Source organism: Melanostigma gelatinosum (assembly GCF_949748355.1).
Source record: "Melanostigma gelatinosum genome assembly, chromosome: 10".
NCBI lineage: Eukaryota > Metazoa > Chordata > Actinopteri > Perciformes > Zoarcidae > Melanostigma > Melanostigma gelatinosum.
Genome location: NC_136643.1, coordinates 17137923 through 17161915, shown reverse-complemented (window position 1 = coordinate 17161915; position 23993 = coordinate 17137923). Strand labels below are relative to the sequence as shown.

The window sequence follows — 23993 nt, the reverse complement described above, 5'->3', positions numbered from 1 at the left end:
CTACGGAAAGACGTTATTCATTGCGGCAAAAAGTCTGATCGGCCATGCACACCCCGCACAGCTGAGGAGGGGATGGGAGGGAAACTGTCAAACGCAATGACAGCTTTGCTCCGCCCCTGTTGACGAGAATTTAAGAGGATTAGCGCTGCAGACCTCAGATAAAGACATGTGAATGAGCGCCAGAGAGAAAGTGTGTTGCACATCCATTGAACTGCTGCAGGTCCAGTGAAACACCGCCTCCTGTCTGCATAGTGATTACAGAGACAACTCCCGTGAAGGTGCCAGCCCTCACGTATTCACCAAATTGCTTACTGTGGTTGGAGAATCCGGGAAGAATTGTCCAGAGTGCACTGAATATGTAAATATAAAAGCCCATCAATGTAAAACTACATGATCACATCTGTATACATCATACACAATCACAAGGGTAACGTGATTGCTTTGGGAATGTTCACTATTCTCCAACTTCATGTGTACATAGACCACAGTGGGTCTATATCGACCTTATAAACCTGTGTGGGGCCACCAGCCTAGGTATCACTGCTCACATCCTGCCCAACCAAGCACAGAGTAAACACCGTCAGGTAATCTGCTGTACATTAAGCTCAGTGCAAACGTCAGCTCAACTCACCTGCACGCAATAAGTTATTTACTGCAGGCCATATGTGACCAAGATGTGTCCCTGCTGCTCGGGCACCACCCATAGCAACTGCAGGTGCCAATGTCACCAAGCAGAGTGGATGAGTGGATGAGTTTACAAGAGCAAAACCACAAGCACAGAATGTAGCTATTGTCTATGCATTCACAGTAAAGTCGAGGCAGTCTACTAAATAGTAAGACATATTTATATCGCTCTAGTGTGTGTTCTGCAAAGGCCAATAATACATTAACCTCTGCTCCGAATTTACTACTTGTGATTGTGGAAAGGTTTTAAACGGTTAGCCACACAAATAAAAATGTTTACAGCCAGTCATCAACAGATTACGACTTCTACCTCTCAGCTGTAATAGAAGTACGCAGCATGGACGCAAACCTAGTACAGAACCGCAGGGAAATAAGATGGGATTTTGACACTGGTTGAGTCAAAGCGCCGTGGTTTGTTGGGGCAGGGTGGTTCAAATGACAATGAATATGAAGACGGTCTGCGTAGGTTTGACAGCTGTTGATACATGCAGGCAGGGGGGTCTCAGCTCTGTTTGACGTCCACCGTTCGTGTTTCTATCAGGGCCCATAACTCCTCTGGCATATTAATCAGTCTGACAAACCATCAGGGGCCCAGTTTCTGTTTGTCATTTGCCAAGATATCTGCTGTGCATGCAGTTTCACTTTACAGCTGGCAAGGGAAGTGCCGGGGCTTTTGACCTTTTGCAAAGGATATTAATTAATTTGTTGCATAATCAGTGCAGCTGCCAAGCTTTTTTTGCAGTAAAGTAGATAGTAGATTGATATGTAGAAATAACCAAGATTAGCGAATCATTTCAGGGTTAAAGTAAAATGTCTAACATATACTGACACCAATAGAGGCACAGGAATATGGAAGTGGGGTTTTAGCTGGAATGGATAAATGACTAACTATATACTGTGGGCATAGTTTCCTATTGAATTAAAGATGGAATTACTGGAATAAAGATCCTGAATGTTTAAGAGCTTTACTTTCAGTCACAACTGTAATGCTAGTCTAAACAGGAAGCACCAAATTAGAATGAGCTGATAAATTAAAAACGTTCTAACACAGTAGTAACACAAAGTGTAACCAGAGTCAAAGCCATACTAACAACTCAGTGAGGCTGTAACCGTTGCTAATTAGCACTAAACACAAACTCCAGCTGTGAATGATGAGAAAGTCCTCAGCTTTGCTGGCATTTTGTCATGAATCACAGTATTGGACAAATTAAAAGTTTGACTTGATGAAACCACAGGAGATCCCTGAAGTCAGAAGAGTTCCTCTTGAGACGGACCTGAATGCATGGGCCAAATTTCATGACGATAGTGGATGAGACATTTCACTTTAAAACCGATAATGTAAACCTCACGGGGGTGCGAGAGGAAAAATGATGGTCATCAAAGTCAACAAGATCCGTCCTCGGGGGACCATGAATGTTGGTGCAATTCATCTTCATTCGTCAGACAGTCGTCGAGGTATTTCAAATCAGGACGAAGTGAAATGTTAAAAATAAATAAATCTACAAGACACAGCACCAAGACAAATGAGACAAATAAAACACTTTTTTTCCTATTTAATTAATATAAATCACTAATCAATATAAAATGTTCAAGAAATAAAAAAAAAGGCTGAAGTTTGACTTCATTTACTTGACAATGCACACGTTAAGACAGTATACAGGATTTACAGGCGTACTTACAGGCCTCCTGGGGACTGGAGCTCAGTATCTAGCAGATAGTTTGTTTGTTCCTTTAGCATTTTGTCTCTGTAAAGCTGAAGAAACAAAAACACAGAACAGGTACAGGTACTTCCATGTAAAAAAAAAAACCCATGACGATATACAAAAGGTTTGCAACAGAGTACCTTCAGTTGGACGATATTCTCAGGAAAAGAACAGTGCCACCGACGCAGCTGTAATCCCAGGAAACCTTTTCTGACAGTATTGTAAACAGAGGTGCCACACAAAGTAAAACATAACACTGCCGTTTAAGAAAGTACGCAGATTAAATTGGCAAGTTGGTTTCTTTTCCAAATGAACCCACCGTAATACAAATGAACGATGCAGTACAATTGAAGAGATATGGTGAAATTGCCAATATGTTCAGACAATTTTTTCAATAAACAAAAACAAAAAACGTGTCCAACTAAATCTGCGGTTCTAACAAAAGCGAGTAATCAAATGCCCAGGTAACAGTTTCTTCCTTATAATAACATTGCAAACAGTCCAGCTCCTATGTCATAAGTTTAATAGATATCTTCCTATTTCCGTGACCGTCGGCAGTCTCAGAAATGCCCGGTAAGCCATCTTTGGATGCCAAAATGTTTCCCGCCAAGTGTTTTAAAATAAATATAGGTTTGTGCCACTATAAGGGCACTGAACCGATCAAGTCCCTTGTCTGGTGGGATTTCTCTAGGCTGGCCCGCCCTCTGGATGTCTTCAAAAGGCCTTTAAAGTATGTCTGCCTCTTCTTCTCGAGGCAGACTCAAATGTCCGTTTTGATTTTGTCCAGAGAGTTGTCGATCTTTGTGAGAGTCTTTTTGATGCGCAGCGCTGTTAATCTGGCCGACGGATTCTGGTACCAGCACTCCTTCATGAGTTTAGCTATGGAGGTCAAAGTCTGAAAACAAATAAAGAGAAATCAATCAATCGGTGTGTCCAGTGTCAACATTACAATATCGCTGAAACGCTCTTATATCTGGATATCAAAAGCATGCAGACCTGAACGATATCCTGAATATTAATAACGATATAAATATCACTCACAGGGTCTGAAAACCATCTGTTGGGGACGTTGGGCCTCTGCTGATCCACACACACAACCTTCTTCATGTCCTCAAAACTGGGATCGCTGGGGACCACGTCGTGAAAAGGTGGCTTGTAGTCCTCTACAATGCCTGCAAGGAGAGCAGTGCATGCAGCAATTCACTTTCAAGAACACTCAATCACTTAAAAACAAAGTGGGATGAAGTTACACTGACAAATGGCTGACGCATTAAAACACACTTTTTTTTTTGTTGCTCTTAACTTGCTCTCGAGTGCAGTCGTGGGACAAAACAGAGGCATGATGTTCCTGTGTGGAGGGTAAATCAATATCTTCAATATCAAAGCCAGATATTTCCATAATTCCAAGCAGAAATGACCAAGCATGGGGAAATCTGATGGCTTTTACAGATTCACAATTTTAGAGGAGGTGTGGAGTACTCGTGTATGGATATGGAGGTATAAGGGCATGTATATGGAGGTACATGAGAAAGATAATGAATGGGGTGCCGGGGGTGGGCTCTTGTAGCTGCCTTTAAGTTCAGTGATGAATGTCATTTCTTTCAATTTTTCTATTTAATTTAATTCCTGCTGCAGTTGTGTTTATTATTTTCATGGTTGTTTGTAGTCTTTCTTTTTTGTTGTTGTTTTTGTTTGTGTTTTTATTTGGGGGGGGGTTGCAGTATGACAAGCCTAGTTTTTGTATCTGTGTATGATTTTGATGTGTTTGGACGAATAAAAACTTGAATGAGGCATATTTCTATCCCAGTCCGACTTAAAGCTACGGTTCTGTGTTCGATCTGAAAAGACACACATGTTCTCTACTATATGTAAAAAACAGTGACGACACAATCTACCACTTCGTTTTTTTTAAAGTGACAATATGCTGCTTGTAGATAATGCAGATTTGTTGGAAATGAGGACGATGGTTGACAACAACAAGATACGGTATGACTGCACCATCACCATGTTGTGGAGAACGTTTACTGACCATTGCTGACTGTCCTCCTGGCGATCTCCCACAGGACGAGGCCCAGGGCCCAGATGTCCACTCTCTTGTAGGACTCGAAGCAGTCCATCTGGATGGAGTCATCAAGCACCTCAGGGGCCATGTAGCGCTTTGTGCCCACTTTGGGGTTGTTCCCCACATCCAACTCGTTGGTGTCTTGAAAATGCATCACGGCCAGACCTAGCACGAAAACACAGAACGCGTATGAAGTTCCCCTCCAGATATGAGACGGATGGAAAATATTCGTTTGAATGGGAAAAACAGCCTTCTGGTGTTTTTCAGTGGTCGGGCACTTAAAAGCGGCCAGTCTCTGACAACTATAATGAAACAAAACACTCCACTCACTCTATCGACTGATGCTGAAACACTACTTGTTTTTTGGTAAACAGCCATGTTCCAACAGGTAATCCAACATAAAAACAACTCGCTTGGGAGACAACTGCTGCCATGTTTGTCGGGAACAGCGAAATGCGTCATCCGGAGCAGAATTTGTTCCATCGAGCATGTAAACATGCCGAGTCCGTCGCAAGGTTATGGCTTGTACCTGAATTTGCTGTTATTAGAGCACCTGCAAATGGAACATTGGTGGATTAGATAAAGTGGCCAGAGTTCCTCTAAATGTGTTTTTGGCCACGGGCTCGGTGCTATATATATAGGCGGTGGATGTTCTGCCTCAATTAACAACTAATATGGCTAAACGGACAGATGCGAGTAGAGGGATATTATTGCAGATGCATCTCTTATGCAATACCCATTAACCACAACTTTCAATCTTCAAAACAACCGTCAGTAGTTTTCCATCAACCCTCGTCTTTTCCGCTCATCTGAGCCGGGTCGCGGCGGCAGCAGCAGCAGGCTTAGTCGGGCATTCCAGGCGTCCCCTCTCCCCCAGCAACGTTTTCAAGCTCTTTCCTAGAGGTTCCCGGGCCAGATGAGATGTATCATCTCTCCAGCGGGTTCTCAGTCTAATCCGGGGCCTCTTACCAGTTGGACGTGCCAAGAAATCTCTCAAGGGAGGCGTCCAGGAAGCATCATGATCAGATGTCTGAACCAACCTCAGCTGGTCCCTTTTGGACACAAAGGAGAAGCGTCTCTATTCAGAGTTCCCTCCGGGTGTCTGGGCTCCTCACCCTCTCTCTAAATTTGAGCCCAACTGCCCGACCACCATAACCCAAAGCTCATGACGATAGGAGAGGGTCAGAACATAGATGGACTGCTAAAACTATTTGATTAAAACAGCGAAGGGAAATGTAAACAGCGGATTTATGATATAGATTGGTCAGCATTCTCACCGAGGTCAGCAATGCAGCACTGTCCGTTCTTTTGAACCAATATATTTTTGCTCTTGAGGTCCCGGTGGGCAATGGCCGGTTTGCCCTGAGTGCCGAAGATCTCAACGTGGAGGTGTGCTAGGCCGCTTGCGATGGAGAGCGCCATGCGGAGGCAGCTGGAGGCATCGAGGGTGCTGAGTTGAAGGTAGTCGTACAAGGAGCCCATCTCGTGGAAGTGTGTGATCAGCCACAACTGAGTGCTGGAGTTCCTCGAGGTCATGTCTGAAGCTATGAAGCCTAAAATTGAGGGAAATATTATCAATGCAATTAATAAACTAAACTTTGATCAATACACGCAGCATTGTACGGTCTTTTTTTAAGCCTGTATACAAGAAACATGGTACGCACCCAGGATGTTCTCATGCCTCAGCAGCACAGTGTTGTAGATCTCAGTCTCTCTGAACCAGGACTTCTCGTCTCTGGAGGAGAAGATTTTGACGGCGACACTCTCTCCCTGCCACTGACCCCTCCACACTTCACCGTAACGGCCTTTACCTGGCGGGCAGAAACATGACAGAAATGGACTCGTAAAAACTGTGTTACTTCACACGAGCATTACTTGATCCTTTTGTCTCTCTTATGTCTGAAGGTTGCTCTTGGCGCTAGAAGTACCATTACCTACTCTGAAGCTACTTAGCCTCTTTTAGCTAATTAAATGACTTTCATCTGTATCATGTAGCTGTTTAATGAGGAAATGGACATCAGTTTTCTAACATGTTCACAATAACAACATTGTAAGCAGGTAACATTGTGGTGTCTGTGTAAATATCAGCTTATTTTGCTGCCTCCTAGTGGCCACAAATCAATTTATGCATATCAAATATACAAAAAAATACATATGTAGTAGTAGTAGAGAAAAATGCTTCACAGCCAGTTACAACTCTTCAAGGGGGAATTTATAACTCTGGTAAGTCATCATAGCAACAACGATTTGCTCCTCTGTCAACACACGTGAGGTAAACAATGCTACGTAGTACTGTATCTTGTGTATGCCCTGACACATCCTGTGGGAGGCAGAGTTTTCTGAGGCAGCGCTATTGTCAATATGACAACAGCCTTTAACGGGCCGCTTACCTACACACTCATTGAGTGTGATTTGTCGTGCAACAGTTCTCTGAACGAGGAACGGGAGTCCTGAGCCACTTCCTGAAGTGCAGGAATGATCCAGAAGATCCTGGCAAAGAGGAATAACAGAAAGTACAGGTTTTGTAAATGTACATGTCGGTGTTATATTTGCATGTGAGCTAGTTGAATGAAAACTTTCCCAAAGGAATCCTGCGGCTCGAGCACAGAAAAAGAGATGAAATACAGAGCATCTGGGACTTAGATGGAGACGAATACAACAGGCAGCCTTTGATGTGGTACCCACATGGGGGGGGGGGGGGGGGGGGTTCTGTGTGCGTCTGTGCCGGAGGTGCAGAGTACCCCCATGCTGAGTGGGTGCTGGAGATTTTTCTCTAACCATGGGCCAGACTCCAAAACAGGTGCAATGCTGCTAAGCCTTTCTTCTTCTTCTTCTTCTTTTTTTATCTCAGCTAAAACACATGCAGCATCCCGGTGCTGACACAGGAGGGCAGTGTGCCGCAACAGAGCGGGCATCTGCCGGAGCAAAACAAACGGCTAAACTGGGAGGGGAAGATACTGATGAGTGAAAACAACAAAGAAGAGTGATGCCTCAGATAAACGGATGCATAATGCAAGAGCTGCCTGGGAGACTATTTGGAATCACAACACAAGGAACACAAGAGACAGAGGCCATAAAATGAAGGATGAGTTGCTCTGCAGAGAGTTTAAATCCCTCTCTTTGGTACAGGAGGATTGATTTTAGGAGGGTATATTTGGGCCAGGCCGCTAAGCAGCAGAATGCAATCAGAACGAGGCAATATCACCATAATCACACGACTTTTGGGCAGCAGCCTCCAGAGGGACCAGCACATGTGTTTCAGTCTGATATGCTTTTCACAGCCACACCACTGTTCCTAATATCCTTTCTCAGGGTGCTGCCAAGCACTTTTTCTTTTTTTTTTTATTATGCCGCAGCAAACAAACATTCTGCGGCTCCATATTTGGGCTTTCCATTGCCAAGTGCACTGATGGACTTTGGATATAGCTTGAAGAAAGCCAAAATCAGCCATTTCTTCCACTGACACACACATATATTCATGAATGATCATACTTTAACAGTAAGACCTGTTATTTACAAGTCTCCTTATTAAAGATAAATGGGATAATCTAAACGTGCTTCTGTCTTCAATGACAGCTGAAAGTTTCAGCTACAAGTGTGTATAGAAATGCCTTCAATTGAAAAAAGGATACTCATGGATGTCCATTTAAAACCTATGCTTTGGTGAGGATACAGAATGACAAAATGGACGGTAAGCGTCGTGCATTTTGTCGGGGCACAAGCGAGACAGCGTTTCAGCTGAACTTGATTACACAGTGCGTAAGCCAGTGAATGTGCTGGGTTGTCTTTCAGACTGAACGCTAACCACAGGACTCCACCCACTAAACTCTGGATCAGTTTAGTGGGCCTCAGAACATAAACCACTCCGCAGAGAACTTACAATCCACAGTTGAGTGGAGAGAAAATAAATAGCGATAGACATCCCTCTAAGAGACTGGAAAAATAGAAAAGATTCAAAACAAGTTTTAGAGTTGAATTCAAGCAATAGCACCACCTACACACACACACACACACACACACACACACACACACACACACACACACACACACATTACATGAATATGTGTTGTTGTTTTTTGACCTGCTCCAAATCTTTAATTCAGTATTTGTGGCATGTTTGGGTAAATCACAGAATATAAGACTAAACCCTTGATTACAGTGCCACCACATGACTTGTTGCCTTGATCACAAATCTGGATAAAAAGGTGGCAATCAAGGTTTGTCGTGCCATCATGCCTCTACTGTATATTATCTTGAGTCAAATGGTAAAAATGTGTCCAAAGAAGATGCACAAGTCTCCACTAATCCAACCCATCAGCTGAATCCCTTCCGGTAATAGAACACAACATTTCAGAGGGGTTTTTCCATCTCTGTTGTTGGTATACATTGGCACAATGAAGACTCCAAGTGATTTTATATGATCCTTTATCCTTAATCTTTCATAATACAGCTGTGCTTACAGTGCACATTTCAGATACATCAAGATAGTAGAGCCAACACAATTTAATTTATGTTTCCTTCCTAAGTGCCTTTAATGACACTGGCTGTTTTACTAAATATAGTACTCAGTAAACAGAGACACCTCACTGATGTATTTACTAATTCAAACTTCTATATGGCAGCCAGCACAGAGAGGAATAAGTGGGTTCAAATAAAAGACTGGAATTGAATTTGACATTTAACATACTAGTCAATTCAAATATGCCTCGAGCAGCTCCAATACTATTCTTTCCAAAGAGCTTAGGCGGTAGAATCCTACTCACCGCCAGAGTGCTGTCCCCCACGTTGGATGCTATGAGGCCATCGATAGTTCCATATTCTGCATCTCGGGATGTTAGTCTCTCCATCTGGTTGTTGTGGATGCGTCTGAACACCAGGATAGCGACAGCAGAGAGGACGATGAGGATGATGATGGGCGCCACGATGACGATAGCCAGTGTGGTCACGCTGTAGCTGGAAAGCTCATCGGCTGTGAGGGGAGAGAAAACGTTCGCGGGGTGAGACTTCTACAGACTCGTTTTGGACTTTTTTTTTTACAACGCAAAATAAAGCTTGATTTCTAAGCTTGGATCTTGCTTGCATCTGTCAGAAGACTGAGTGCTCAAGTCAACAACAGGCGGGAGGCGTCCACTGGAACTGAGCAGCGACACAAGAACAAATCACAGGTTCTGCATCTTCTGGAGAAACCAGTTGGTGCACGTGCCACACGAGCATTCACACACACACACACACACACACACACACACACACACACACACACACACACACACACACACACACACACACACACACACACACACACACACACACACACACACACACACACACACACACACACACACACACACACACACACACACACACCCCGAGTGAGCAGAGGTCGGGCCTGAGGAACTGACCACCATTCACACTTCCCAAACATTCCAAAAGGGAAAGACGGCTCAGCTCTGCCAGACAATGATCCCCTTTTCTCAACTCAAATAATGAACCGTTTCTCCCAAATACACAGAACCAGCAACACATTGTAGGAACTCACTTGAACCAAGCACATGGGCAGGGCTGCATTTAGCTTAAACATATATATTTGTATTTGCGGCAATGTAATACCAAGTCTGGGGAGAGTTGTAACATCAGGCATTGTGTGAATTGTTCTGATGTGGTAAACTACACCCAGTTAGGTTGAGTCAAAACTAATATTTCCAATTTGAAAGTTGTATTTTTCTCTGCGCTAATCCCCAAATATATAACCAAAAAGACAGCTGGGGTATTGTAGGTATGAATATGAATCTGCCGTAGAGAGAAAAGTAAAGGGGGCAGAAACAAAAAGCAGCTCTGTTGCCTCTCCTTCGCTCCCAGGCTTTACCCGCTGGGCTCTTGTCAGCCCGCTCTGACAGCCTCTGAGAGGACACAGGGGGAAGTGGACGGTGACTAAACAATATTCAAAACCTCCATTTGGTTGCTCACCGTCTCCCCCTGTCTCCCTCTGTGTGTGACCACACAGAGGTGTAACTTGGGCCAAGAGAAACCTTTCAGAAACTCTGAAAAGGGTGTTAGCAATCTCCTTAGTACACTGTTCAAATGCTGAAATCAGTAGATGGAGCTCTTGGGCATCGTAGTGTACCTTTGACAGGTAGCTCCACGGTGATGTTCAGGTTACACAGGTGCCCGTGGCAGCACTCCACGGTCTGGTCTCTGGAGGGTGGGGTCTTGCAGGTCAATGTGCTCTGCTCATAGACCTTGAAGCAGCCTTTCTGGTACACCCGGGAGCCGGCGCTGACCGTCAGGGATGAGAAACACTGGTGGCCCTTGCAGCGTTTCTCTTTGTCACATGAGCTGCCCTCGCATACACAGTCATGCTCCTCTTTGATCAGGAGCTTTACTTCCTCCTCTGCAAGAGGACATAGCCGATTGATTAATAATGACACTTTCGACAAAACAAATCATTAAAGCTATTCCTGTGTTACTATAAATACGCATATAGCTTTTTATGGCGTGTTAAAAATCTAAATTAAAGTAGAGTTTGTCATAAAATGAAATTATCGCGGGTGACATAAGGTCTATGGTGAACGGCAGCCAAGAGAAATGTGTACAATGTGCACAAAGTCACCTCTCCCCGGAGTTTGCAGGGTGGCGTTCATGTTACACAGATGGCCCTGGCAGCACTTGACAACATGGGCCGGTGAGGGCGGCGTGGCGCAGGTGACTCTGCCCTCCTCGTCGTCCCTCAGGCAGCCCTTCTGTTGGACGGCCACCCCGTCAGTCATCTTCAGAGAGGAGAAACACTGCTGGCCAGCGCAGCGCTGGTCTCGCTCACACACACCGCCCTCGCACATACACTCCTGGTCCCTGAGGACCGGTCTGCCAGCAGACGGTTCTATATCTGATAAGAGGAAATAAAGAGACGGGGGAAGCCATTACAGCAACACTATTAGCAGACCATCAAATTAAACAGCATTCACTCAGATCACAAAACATGAAAATGGATCTCTGCTGGCTGGCTTGAAGAGGCCAGTCAAGTAGATTTAAACGTATGACTTTTGACAAATAATTAATGACAATGTCTTCATATTTTAAAAAGACTACGATTGATTATGAAAATCCTACAGATGTTCAGGCAGGTTATTTTTCACACTGTGTTATGGTTCAAACGCCTCACCTTTCACCGGGAACTGCAAGGAGACGTTCATGTTGCACAAATCCCCAAAGCAGCACTCGACCAGCAGCTCAGGAGTCGGCGGGCTTTCGCATCGCGACGACCCTTCCTCATTACCCACAATGCAGCCCTTCTGAAGGGCCGACGTCCCGTCCAGCACGGAGAGGGAGGTGAAGCACTGCTGGCCGAAACACCGGCCCCCACTGCTGCAGGACCCCCCGTCACACAAACATACAGAGTTTCTGGAACTGGCATCACCTTTAAAAGAATTTTTTTTTTTTAAATCATGTAACTGGTCAGAATTCAGCCCTGAAAATGTGTGACATAAGATGATGAGTGCTTATCCTTTGCATGCATCTATTGTCAGTACGCGGACATTTGTGAATCGTCGCCTTAAACAAAGCTCCTCTTTCTACTGCATTCTATCGGCACTGCAGTTTTTTAAAATAAGACTGCGAGACAGCAGATGAAAGGGTGACAGACCGGGGAGGGGCGGGTGAAGAGGGACTTGATGGGGACAGAGAAAGACACCGAGGCTGAAAGATTGTGCGCATGTTTAACCAGAGTAAAAGAGAATAAGAGAGCTGAGACATCCAGCACACACACACACACCCTTCAAGCTACTACATGTGCTTGGGACAAGCTGTGCTTTGAGACAAGACACTTACCTTCCAGGCTTGAACAGGGAAGGACCAGGGCGATCACAACCAAAAGAAACATGCCCCTCACCGCCATTGTAGAGCTAGATGGATAAAAAAAAAAGAAGAAGAGAAACAAATAAATGTAGATGCAGAAAGGGGGGCTGGAATTATATTCTGAGCAAATGATGGCAATTTTTATACTGAATACTTTTTGGTATTTTTTGTGAAAACATATTTCAGGATAGCATTCAGAGAGACAGACAGAAGACCACGAGAGAGAGAGAGAGAGAGAGAGAGAGAGAGAGAGAGAGAGAGAGAGAGAGAGAGAGAGAGAGAGAGAGAGGAATTTACTGTCGACCAAAGAGTAATAGAAAAGCAATTTTACAGAGGGAGACCTTTTCTTGTTTTTTGAAAAAGAGTCAACAGCACCAAGTTTAAAATGTTAAAGTAAAGTGGGTCTCAAGCCTTCCTGTTGTCCTGGCAACAGGGCATTGAGTGGCAAGCAATGGGGAGACTGGTGCTCTCTTATTGGCTGCCTCTACGTGTGTGTGCGCGTGTGTGTGCGTGTGCGTGCGTGGTGATGTGTGTTTGTTGGAGGGACAGGCTGCTTGGCAGTGATGGGAGAGGAGCAGACAGACGAGAGAGGACGACGAGGAGAGTGCGGGTGCCCAAATACTGTCATTTAGAGACCTGGAGACATCTCAGGCGTCTCATCCTTCAATATTTAATGTGTCTCTAGAAGCGTCCACATTGGCTGTGCGGTTATGTTTGTTTGTTTCATCCAGTGACACATGTTTTTAAACAGACCACAAGTTTAACTTACACTGTAAACCCCCCCCCCCCCCCCTCCTCAGCTACCCATTTCATAAAGACGATATGTGAGTTCTCGTCGTGGCCTGCAGCGTGCCCCCGTTTATGCCATACTAAGCACCGGGGCCGTTATCTTGGAAGCATGTGTTTACGCGCCTGAATGCATCTGTGCCACTGATAAATACCCAAGCCCCCCCCCCCCTTACCTCCAACCCCTCCCAAGCCTTTGTGCCCATCTCCCAGACATAAATAATTAAGCGCATGATGTTAGCATTCGCCCAACGGTGGCGGCTGTACGGGCCCGCTCGCACACAGACCACATGCTGCTCCTTTAATCGGAGCACAAAACAGAAGCTGCCACACAGAGATAATCGGGAGCTCTGTCTGCTCCCTTTGGACCAGGGGAGAGGCAGGAGGGCATGGGGAGGTTAGGGGGGGGGGGGGGTCTAGCCAGGGGGCAACTGGGGGACAGTGGGTCAGAGAAGGGCAGAGAGCGGAGCCAGTGTGGGCTCAACAGGGAGGGAGGAAGTGGGACAAGGAGGTGTCTGGATTCAGCGCCCCAGGGGGACAGCAGGAAGAAGGGCACCATGCTGGTGGGGGGGGGGGGGGGGGGGGGCAGGATAAAGAGATAAGCAGAGGGGGAAGAGACAATCGTCTGGAGCACATGCTAGAGCCTAGGAAATGAGATTCCGTCTAATCTCGAGATTGACTCGTATATCACTCGAAAAAGAGCACGATATCCCGACTCACGTTGCTGACAGATCAATAACTCACCTCAATTAACTAAGTAGAGCCCCGTCATGGGGCTCCATTTATGGCTTCAATAAGTGTAGGTAAATGATTTGCTGCCGTTTTGTTCATATTTACTGCTGAAAGAGTCTCGACGGGGCACTGAAGTGATCTCAGTCTCAATTAATCTCTCCGCGAGGACACTTCGTCTTCAACAAGCCATCGCAAGCAGTGAGACGCGCGCCGCTCGGTGGTCCTACTACGTGCCGTCATCGACAAAGCAAATATTTGATCACACGTCCACTACTGTACGTTTTACACAGTCTATTTTGAACAGGTACGGGAAACACAAACCACTCCACATGTGTCCACACGTGAGGCAAACACACCCAGGACGAGTGATTCTAGTCCTAGGTGCGTATTCTAGAATGGAGAGAGGCAGGGCGAGCATCTGCACAACCGATTGCGATCTGAGCAGACAACTTTATGGCGCTGTGTGTGTGTGTGTGTGTTGCAGCGCTCTCGATCCCTGCATATTGAATTCTCTGGCAGTGTTCGGCACTGTGTGTGTTCACTGAGCTGACATCCTGCCGCGGGTGTGCTCTGAACCCCCCCTTCTTTCCTTTTACTCCCTCGTCCTATATCCTCTGATGTTGTAATAGGAAACCAGCATAGATGCCACATGGTAATTATGTTTTCCCAGGTTTACTGAATGACTCTTAATACAGTACGCAGAGCGACATTTTATAGAAGCTTGGAAAGGTGGCCAAATTTCACCCAACTGTGGTTGTTTTACGATGCATTGCATTACGATGCTTACTCGCTCTCTGTGAAGAGTCAGGCAGTTTAAATATTGGTATCCCAAGTGTATCGAGCTCATGTCGTGGTAGAGAGTAAATAAAGTACAGCGCATACGTATATAGTGACTATAAACATGCGATTGTATTTTTAATGTGGTGCACTGTTGAGGATTTAACAAACCATCTCAACCAAGCTACACATGAAGTCATCAGTAAGCAGTATAGAATAATATAATTAGGTATAATTAAATGTGTGTATGAATGCATGTTTGTCAGGGGTCCCTCTGCACAAACAGTACTTTTTGAGTTGATAATCCTTCACTTTAAATTCTGAATGCGGTCGCTTTTAACATCCACTACGGATTCACACCTTACATTCGTAAATCAATCGGAATGCTTCTCCCCACCGCAGGTATTTGGTAGGATGATATCAATGCCTCTGAAATGCGTAAGCACTGACCACCGCTCCTGGGAATACAGAGAACACATTTAGCCCGACACAAGGTAGTCAAAGTGCGTACAGCCCGGAGAGAAGTAGTCCAGATAGACTCGGCCCTGTGAAAAGTATGCGAGGGTGAACTCTCCCACTTATCAAGGCTCCCGTCTTTTGACGCCACGTTTCCTTCCCAGACTCTTTCCAGTGATCCCGCTCCAGAGGGCCATCTTGATAAGCACTTCTCTGAGATGCTGAGCAGACTTTCAAGTGATTAGATGGAGGTGATTAAACATGCAAACTCAAATATTGTGCGATTGGTAATACTATACCGCATGTTGGCAGTTACGATGATTGAAATGTATTGTATTGGCATTTGTTGTTTCTAAGGTGACATTTTGTGAACGACAAAACATGACTTTGTCTGATGAGCACGGGTGCAGTCGCTGAGGATGAAGAGGGAGGAGGCCGGCTCCCTGCAGGAGCTGCTGAGTCATCACGCTGGCACAAGAGAGGGGAGACGAGAGGCGGGATCTGTGTCTGAGCAGGCAGGCAGGCTGGCACAGTTACCGCAGCGCAAATAGCCGGGGCACCGAGGACGCTGCGCAAAACAAACAAACAAAAACAAAAAACTGCGGGGCGGAGGAAGCGGGCAGAAGACTGGGGGGGGGGGGGGGGGGGGGCAATGCGGAGCCGGCACCGGCCCCCCTCCCCCGACCCAGACAGCCAAAGAGCCAGCATGCCATCAGGGACACACAGATGGTTTGGCTCCTTGGTGGACGTGGGTGTAACACAGACCTGCGGGCGAAAGTTGTCCTCTCTGCAGCAGCCCACATTCATATTCACACTACAGCTCAGCGAAGCAACACAGTCGCCTCAGCACATTCTCTGCCTACAGTCAAATACAGCACTCGGGGTGACTCAAACTAAAAGTTAAAAGAATACACAACCTGAACTTTTTAGTAGGTTATGTAGGGTACACACACACACACACACACACAAAAGATATGTGTTTGATCAAACAAAAAACAGAGCATCAGGGGGACCACCCAACAAAAGGTGCCTTCCAAAAGCCAAGGACGACCTCACAACGTGCTGACACTCAACATGAAGCACAAGGATAATGGTGAACCACTTTACGAGAGATTTCGATGGGCCTGGCCCTCTTGTGGAAGGCTTGTGGTGTAGCTGGCTGTTGGCTGAAGGCCCTTACACACTGTGTGACATTGGCAATCTTGCAGCTCCATTACATGTCACACTGTGCAAGATGGATCCAATGAAATCTCTTATCAAATCCGTGTCAGGCTGTACAATATCAAATCCTGAGTGTGCGATGAATAGCTGATGGAAATGTAGGACCAGGGGGACGACACTAAACAAGGTTTGAGCCAAACTTATCGGAATTATGAGCTGTTATTTTGCAGACTTGCCACATTGAAATAATTTGGTCCTTTTTGTGAAAGCGGATGATTCAAGGACCAACGCTTTCCTGTCGACGTTCGTCGGGCTCAGCCCAGAGCGTAGGCGTGTTGATGCCGAGCGACCAATAGACCAGATGGTAGTCGACTTTCCACAACAGGCAGATCATCATAGCAGCAGGATTAGCAAATATTAAGACAGATATTTTTGCTTGATCATGTGAAATATTCTCTGACAAATAAACATCAAGTGACTCACACACTTGGCTTTAATCTGCATGTTAGTAAGAGCACAAAACACGAGCAAAAATTTGCTTTATGGAACCAAAAGCGGCCCAAACGCACCAGCTTTAAACACTTGTATATCTTGAGGAGATGATAACGGACCGAACACAGGTTTTGTACTGGCAGCAGTGTTCAACTGGAGCTCAATGCGGCGCTGTGACCTCGTCTGGTGTAAGTGTGAAACAGGCTGACCCTTTCTTGATATCCTGTGTCGTGCACTTAGGCCGCGCGTGAAAGCCGTGTGCTTCAGCTGGGTACAAAAGCGAAGCTCCATCACCTTTTGGAAACACACCTCGCCGGTCCAAGGGCCCATCGTCAAATGCGGAGACGAATCCGCGGAGCCCCATCGGGGTTCGAGCCGGGCTTCATCTCTCGGGGCCCCTACAGTATCTCGGCAGCTGCCTCCTTTCACAGTGCGAGGAATGTAATCAAATGCAAATGCCCCCCCTGCGTATGTTCAACCCTCACTCACACATTCATTGCGGTTGGCAACGGCATAGCGGGTTTTTGTTCCTTGGATACAGTGACTGACACACACACACACACACACACACACACACACACACACACACACACACACACACACACACACACACACACACACACACACACACACACACACACACACACACACACACACACACACACACACACACACACACACACACTGTATTCGGCCTAGATCAGATGTAATCAGAGACAATAGCTGCCTTTTCTTCCTGCTGTGCTCCCACCCTACCTAAGCTCTGTGTTTTCACAAGACGTCACAGACACACAGAACTGGAACTAAAGCAACACTTCTGCCCAAGTAAGTAATAGAAGTTTTTTTTTCTTGGGGGGGGGTTCTGCAAGGTTTTATTATAGTTTCAAAAAGGCTTGAAATCTCGTGAGACGCAACTTGGGAAGATTTTACAGCATTGTGACGACACCGTTAACAAGTCATCTAACGCAATGGTCACCATAGTAATTAAGACCTTTATCACACAGCCATCGAAACATGTGAAACAAGCCAATTCAAACAGCATCTTTATGGTCCCCGGCTATGTTTGCCGACCGAGGAATGCACAAACACTCTTCCCTCCAAAACGACCGTCTCGCAAAGTTCACTGCCCCGGGGAAAGACCACTCTCAAAAGACACCTTGATTTGTGTCACCGTGCACCCTTTTAAAACACATTCTCCCTTCTCGTAAAACAAGAGAATCAGCCAAAACGGACCAAAAGAGCCGTGTGCACTGCTAGACCAAGATCAGGGAATATTTCGTCTGGATTGATTTCTGCACCGTGAGTCCGGGAGTCAGAGGGGCTGTGTGACCCACAAACACATCCACCAAACCAATGCTCACCGCGCTGACGATCACTCGGCAAACAGCTTGAAAGAAAACAATGAACGTGCAGCGCTGCGCTCCGTAGCCATTACACCCTGCTGCCAATGGAGCCTTTATGGCCGGGAGTTTCCTGGCCTTTCCGGAGAGGAGAGACTTCTAAAGGAAGAAGGCCGGTAGTAAACACGGGAAGTGAACACCTGGAGGGCTGGGCCGTGATTCAACTTCAGCGCTCAGCGATTTTCTGTGGATTGAATGGTGATGATTTGATAATATGGAGGTCAATAAGTCAAAGCGAACTTTGGTCAAAATGGATTTTGTCGAATGCGGTCCAAGCTTTGACTTTAACAAATAACTAAAACCTAACAAATTCCCCAGTCGGCTCATCGTGGGGAATGGACCGGACGCATTCAAGCAAAGTGCCGTCAATGTGTTGCTGAAGTGCTTCCATTATGAACAGAGATACTTCAGTTGTTGACCCCTCGTGACCCGAGAGATGAGACGGATTATTTTCCAAGTCGTAGACAAAGTTCCCCCACGCCAAATAAGAGTCCATGCCTCGGACCGAGGGAATGTGATCAGAGAGAGAGAGAGAGAGAGAGACTGAAACAAAGCCATAACTTTTAACAGCTGAGCGATAAGACAAGAGCACTGAGGCAAATGAAGGGCTCATGAAGTGTGTATTGCAGACTGTCTCCAGTGCAGTCTGGGGTTGGTGTGGAGAGAGAGCGAGAGAGAGAGAGAGAGAGAGAGAGAGAGAGAGAGAGAGAGAGAGAGAGAGAGAGGAGACATGTGTGCATCGGTGAAGACAGTAGTGTCTCGTATCCCTTTTATCCGTCTCCACTGGTCCTCATCCAACATTGGAACACAGAATGAGAGAAATCAAGAAGTCTGTGCGGAGCCACCAGAAGAAAAGAGCGAGATTCCCAAAACAGCAAATGGTAAAAAGACAAAAAGAATCTGGCAAATACACAGGCGGTCTTTTATCTTTCTATTCTTCCCCTCCCCCCCCCCCCCTCTCTCTGTAACTTCCCATGTCATGCTGAGACTGCATTGCCCGCAGGTCCCAGACAAGCGCCTCTCATCGTGATATGTTTGGGCTACATAAAGCTGACGATTATTAAAAAGGATTTTCTTTTTTTTTTGCGACCAAAAATAACACTGCAGACAGAGGGGCCCCTTTCCAAAGAGCCGGACACGAGCACAGAGCAGAGGCAAATTCAACCCACATGCTGCGTTTCTCTGCAGCCTGCTGCCTCGTCTGATGCCAGGTTTGCTGCTTGTGAAACTTTCTAGTAAATCAGCTTACACACACACACACACACACACTGATGCACACACACACACACACACACAGGATATATATGGCCAAAACTGCAGCAAGATAGCTAGAAAGGTTGCTGCAATGAGCTGTAGAATTCAAGCCAAATTCTGCCCCCTTTCTATCCTCCAGCCGCCGCCTCCGACCCACGCACACACAGAGTATCCCCTCCCTCTCTTCCTCCCCGACTCCAGAGCCACCTACATGGAGGAGCTATGAGACTCTTGCTCAGACTTGAAGCCGTCTATCTTGGTCTCATAACTGCAGTTCTCTTGTTAATGACAGACTGTGTAACCTGATACCACACACACACACACACACACACACACACACACACCACTCTCTCTGGGGTTTTTTTTGGAGCTATAGCGCTTCCCTCTGCTTCCACTTGCATATTGTACCAAACCCCAAACTGCAAGCTGCTTCTGACAGCCAAATTATTGTGCACCGAAAAACGATCGCCATCAGAGCTGCAGAGGCCAAGATATCTGCAGCCCGAGAATTCAGGAGTCCTAATTGTGGATAAAAGGCATGAATGAGGCACGTGTGCAGGAGAACGTTCAGATGGACATCTAAAACATCATTTCTAATTGTGTCTGTGAACCAATGATTACTTTCCCCTTGTAGTACTCCGAGTAGTATGTTTTGATAATCCTTCAGTGTATAAAATATTACTATTGGCAGTAGGATTGCGTAACGACATAAATACCGCTGAGCATCATGGTAAATCAGACACACTTAAGGCCTCTTTAAAACAAATGCGAGGAAAATAATTATTCAACATTCCAAGACACTCCAAACCAGTCCCCCATTGTTGGGAACGCATTGTTAGTCTCGGGGAGACAGATAACCTCCAACTGGTGGAGGAACACGTTACCACAGATAGGCGGTTTGGAACAATGGCACTGGCCCAAGGCCAAACAATAACATTGTTGTAGACCGAGAGACGCTGAGGAGGAGTGGACCAATCACAATGGCGGGGTGAGCGACCACAATCAGGCCGGTGTGCCCGTTACTTCGGCCGAGTAGGACGGGGTGGTCAACCATATCTCAGACCACTATCAGCCAGACTCACAGCAGGCGCCCAACATGGAGGCCCCGACTTCAGTGACTGGCCAGCTGTGGGGTTACACACTCCAGATACTCAAGCAACCACGCAAACCCCACCGCCTTGTAACCATGACAGGTCATCTCCTCTGGGCTTCCTCTAATCCGGTCCGAGGAGACTTCACCGACAACATTAAATGTATTGCATGTTGCTTTGAGTGGCTAACCCGTATAGATTAAACAAGGTGCCATGCATGTACATGAAAGTGCGGTCAACTGAATGCTTTAGGTGTGTCGGCAGAAGTGCATCACACAGTTAACGGGAGCTTTGGCCGTGCTGTGTTCCATCTCCACCAGGCTAGGCTGCACAACAACAACAAAAACAAATGCACATTCAAGTGCTCCCCAGATATTTGGGCCACTAGTGAAGAGAGACCTGATTAGTATGTGGGAATGGGATTTCTTAGAGAGCCAGAGAGTTGATTCGGAAGGAAGAACACTTGAGTGTGAGACGTTCCCCTTTCACACATCTTTTAGTCGGCACAATTATCCCCTGAATGTTTTGCAGCTAGCTCTAACACCTCTGGTAATGAAGTTGGCACCCTCTCATCAGCAGGTCTGCTGGCTTTACATTTAATTGCCACCTTGCAATCTTATCACACACCATTTCCTGTTTGGGTCTGATTGTTCCTCAGCGAGGGAGAAGCATGTCAAACAAATACTCTGGAAGAATTATATTGGAGATTTATCTTAAATGTCACTTCATTGCCAGCTAGCTATAAATGAAACCACAGAGCAGTGTGCGTGTGTGTGTGTGCGTGTTTTGGGCTCTCCCACCTCCCCCAGGACTGCGATTGTGATGTTAAAGTGCTCAGCGTGGGATGATGAGACACGATCAAGCAGTGAACGACCCTCCCAAAAGACTTGTTTGCATGACAAAAAAAAAAAAAACAGCAACCTCTTAACAAAGTCACGACTAGTTGCAAAGTTGCTAGCTTGCACGTGACGTAGATATTACAGGTCGCAATGCTAGACCCGAGACGTTTATTGTCACACGTTTAGCTCATCACCATTGCCCAAAAAGCATCTCTTTTACGCGTAGAAAGAAAATAGGCTTTGCTGCGTGGAGAAGGCTGCTACCCCTCTGCTAAACCACACAGCCGATACATTGTAACGTTATAACATGCAGGCATCTGTTCACACAACACACGGAGCGTACATATATTGCTGTATGTGGCTGCAATTGCAAAAACAGGCCAAGATTATTTTTTTTAGGAGGAAAAGCTGAGAGGGATCAGCAAACTTCTCCACGTCTGTGGAAATGTCTGTTAGGCTTTATGCACAGTTCGGTTCTAGCCAGGCCTCCGTGATGATCAAACTTACCTTGGTGGGGTCTCTTTTTTTTTTCTTCAAAGTGCTTTATGAGAGCTCGGTAAACTGGCGCAGGTCGAACTTACTCTGCCATCTCCCGAGGATTCACCGACAATACCCGATTTGTTTTCCCAAAGTCTCAAGCGCAGCAGAGGCTACATGACGCCAGCGTTAACGTCCGTCGTTTTTGCTCGGTGCAAAAAATATATATATATGCGATATTCAGAAGAGAGGAGACATAAAGACACTTTTTTTTTTTTTTTAAACGGTATGCCCCCCTTTTCAAATACACCGGCACTGTCTGGAGCTTCACGACTCGCACTCGAACCCACAAAGGCAAAAAGCCAGGCTTGGAGGAAGTTACCTTTGCAACAACTCTCTGTGATTAAGCGGCGTGAAACGACACGATAAATACGGGCTTTTCCGGTCATGCGTTTCAAAATAAAACTAGGTAGCTCTTCGTCTTTCTTTAAAGTGTTTAAAGTGTGTTATTTCCAAGGGTCGAAGAATAATTCATATAATCAATGAATTAATTATATTGTGTAAAGACAGTGGCTAAATGCAACTGGTCATTTGAGGAATTTTGGTGGGCCTATTTGTACTTAACTTGAGTATTTCCATGTTATTTTTTTACGTCTGAGAGGGAAATGTTGTAGTTACATTTAAAAATGACAAGTTTACATACAAAACATATCATGACCTCATGAATATGCTTTAGATTAAGCTACCCATATCTATGCCTTGACCCACTACAACTGAGAAATTCTACTTTCACATACATCGGTACTTATATTATAATACCATGATATGTATATAAATAATAGTGTTCAAATCACAGGGGCTATTCTTCAGTTGTTACTGCTTTTAGTTGAATTACTTTATGTACATGCATTTGTCTTGTGATACTACATACATATTTTTACTTAATTTCTATTTTCAATGCAGGACTTTCACATTCAACGTTTTTACATTGTGGTCTTGCTACTTTTACTGAGAAATAGGATCTGAATAAGTATCAAAAGTAAAACAGACTAGCCCCATGCTCCCTCTAAGCCTGTAACATTGTTTTATCGTAACTGATTCCTTAATTTATGAGCAGCATTTTAATTTTATTAGGAATGGTTGATGAACCCATGCAGCCCACCTCTCACACTCTATGCATTGTGTACAGCATTCATATCTTAAATTGTTGCCAAAGTACATGTGCATACAAACTGCTGTTATCTTGTTACAGTTTTCATCTTCTGAACACCCACAAATTCTCCGACGATAAACTGTGCTTTTATGCTGAAGCAAAGCATACATTTCCTGTACCAGACTTGTTCTTTCGGGCTAGCTTGACCTGCGCGGTAATTAAAGGACCATTGCTATTTCGCTTCCTCTGCGCATGTTCCCGACTCAGCATTCAGGGGAGTGAAGGGTTCAAGCTTTTCAGCATACAGGCAATAAGAATGATCGGTATGTTTTTAAAACAAATGTGGCCACTTAGTAGAAATCAATGTGTTTCCTAACATATCATATACCATATTTATAAAATACATGTATAAAGAGATCATATCATTATTTTATCACTTGCATACTTTATAATTCCAAGAAAGTCTGAGGTGTTACTTTATTGATTATATAAATCTTAGGTTAGAATAATGTCCTCTATTCAGATGTAATAATAGAGCCAAATCATTATGTCTGCTGGTGCAATGCATCACTGATGTTTTTAACCATTAGGGTCTTCTCAAAACTGTCAAAAATTCAGACCAAAGACATTTTTCAGCATTCCAACTCTTCAAACATCACAACACTGTAGGTCCATATGGGCCCACACACAGGAGCTTTCTGTAGCCTACACCTACTTCAGTATAGTGTACTTTAGATAGTATTCAGTGCTTTATCCTTCATCTACTGCTCCACTACATCTACTTCTTACTCCAGTAGGCTACACCGACACTTTTAGTGACTCGTTGGCCAACTTTGCAATTTGTTGATAAGATAAGATAAGTTAAGATAGACTTTATTGTACCGAAGGAAATTTGTCTTGGAAACATACATACAGTGTCTGCTGTTAAAACAATGCAAATAACATATTGCATACTGTTACGTATGGTTCTATGTCCTACTGTGAATGTTTGTGCTTGGGTGTGTGTGTGTGTGTGTACATTACATACACAGACAGTCTGTGTACGTAATGACGCCAGTCCACATAACCGCACACACAG

The 23993-nt window shown here is 45.3% G+C and overlaps 1 protein-coding gene across 1 annotated transcript; it reads right to left on the bottom strand.

Annotated features, from left to right (window-relative positions):
- Window positions 1–2222: 2222 nt before the first annotated feature.
- LOC306783738 (activin receptor type-1-like) lies at window positions 2223–22101 on the bottom strand. The gene is made up of 12 exons (XM_079277516.1): window positions 21793–22101; window positions 12271–12344; window positions 11606–11860; window positions 11057–11329; window positions 10571–10837; window positions 9213–9418; window positions 6840–6939; window positions 6114–6260; window positions 5727–6002; window positions 4417–4614; window positions 3429–3559; window positions 2223–3282 (listed from the first exon to the last, which is right to left on the bottom strand). Exons 2-12 carry the CDS (start codon window positions 12335–12337, stop codon window positions 3148–3150), a joined length of 2055 nt encoding a protein of 684 aa, XP_079133642.1. The 5' UTR covers window positions 12338–12344; window positions 21793–22101; the 3' UTR covers window positions 2223–3147.
- Between the last annotated feature and the right edge of the window lie 1892 nt (window positions 22102–23993).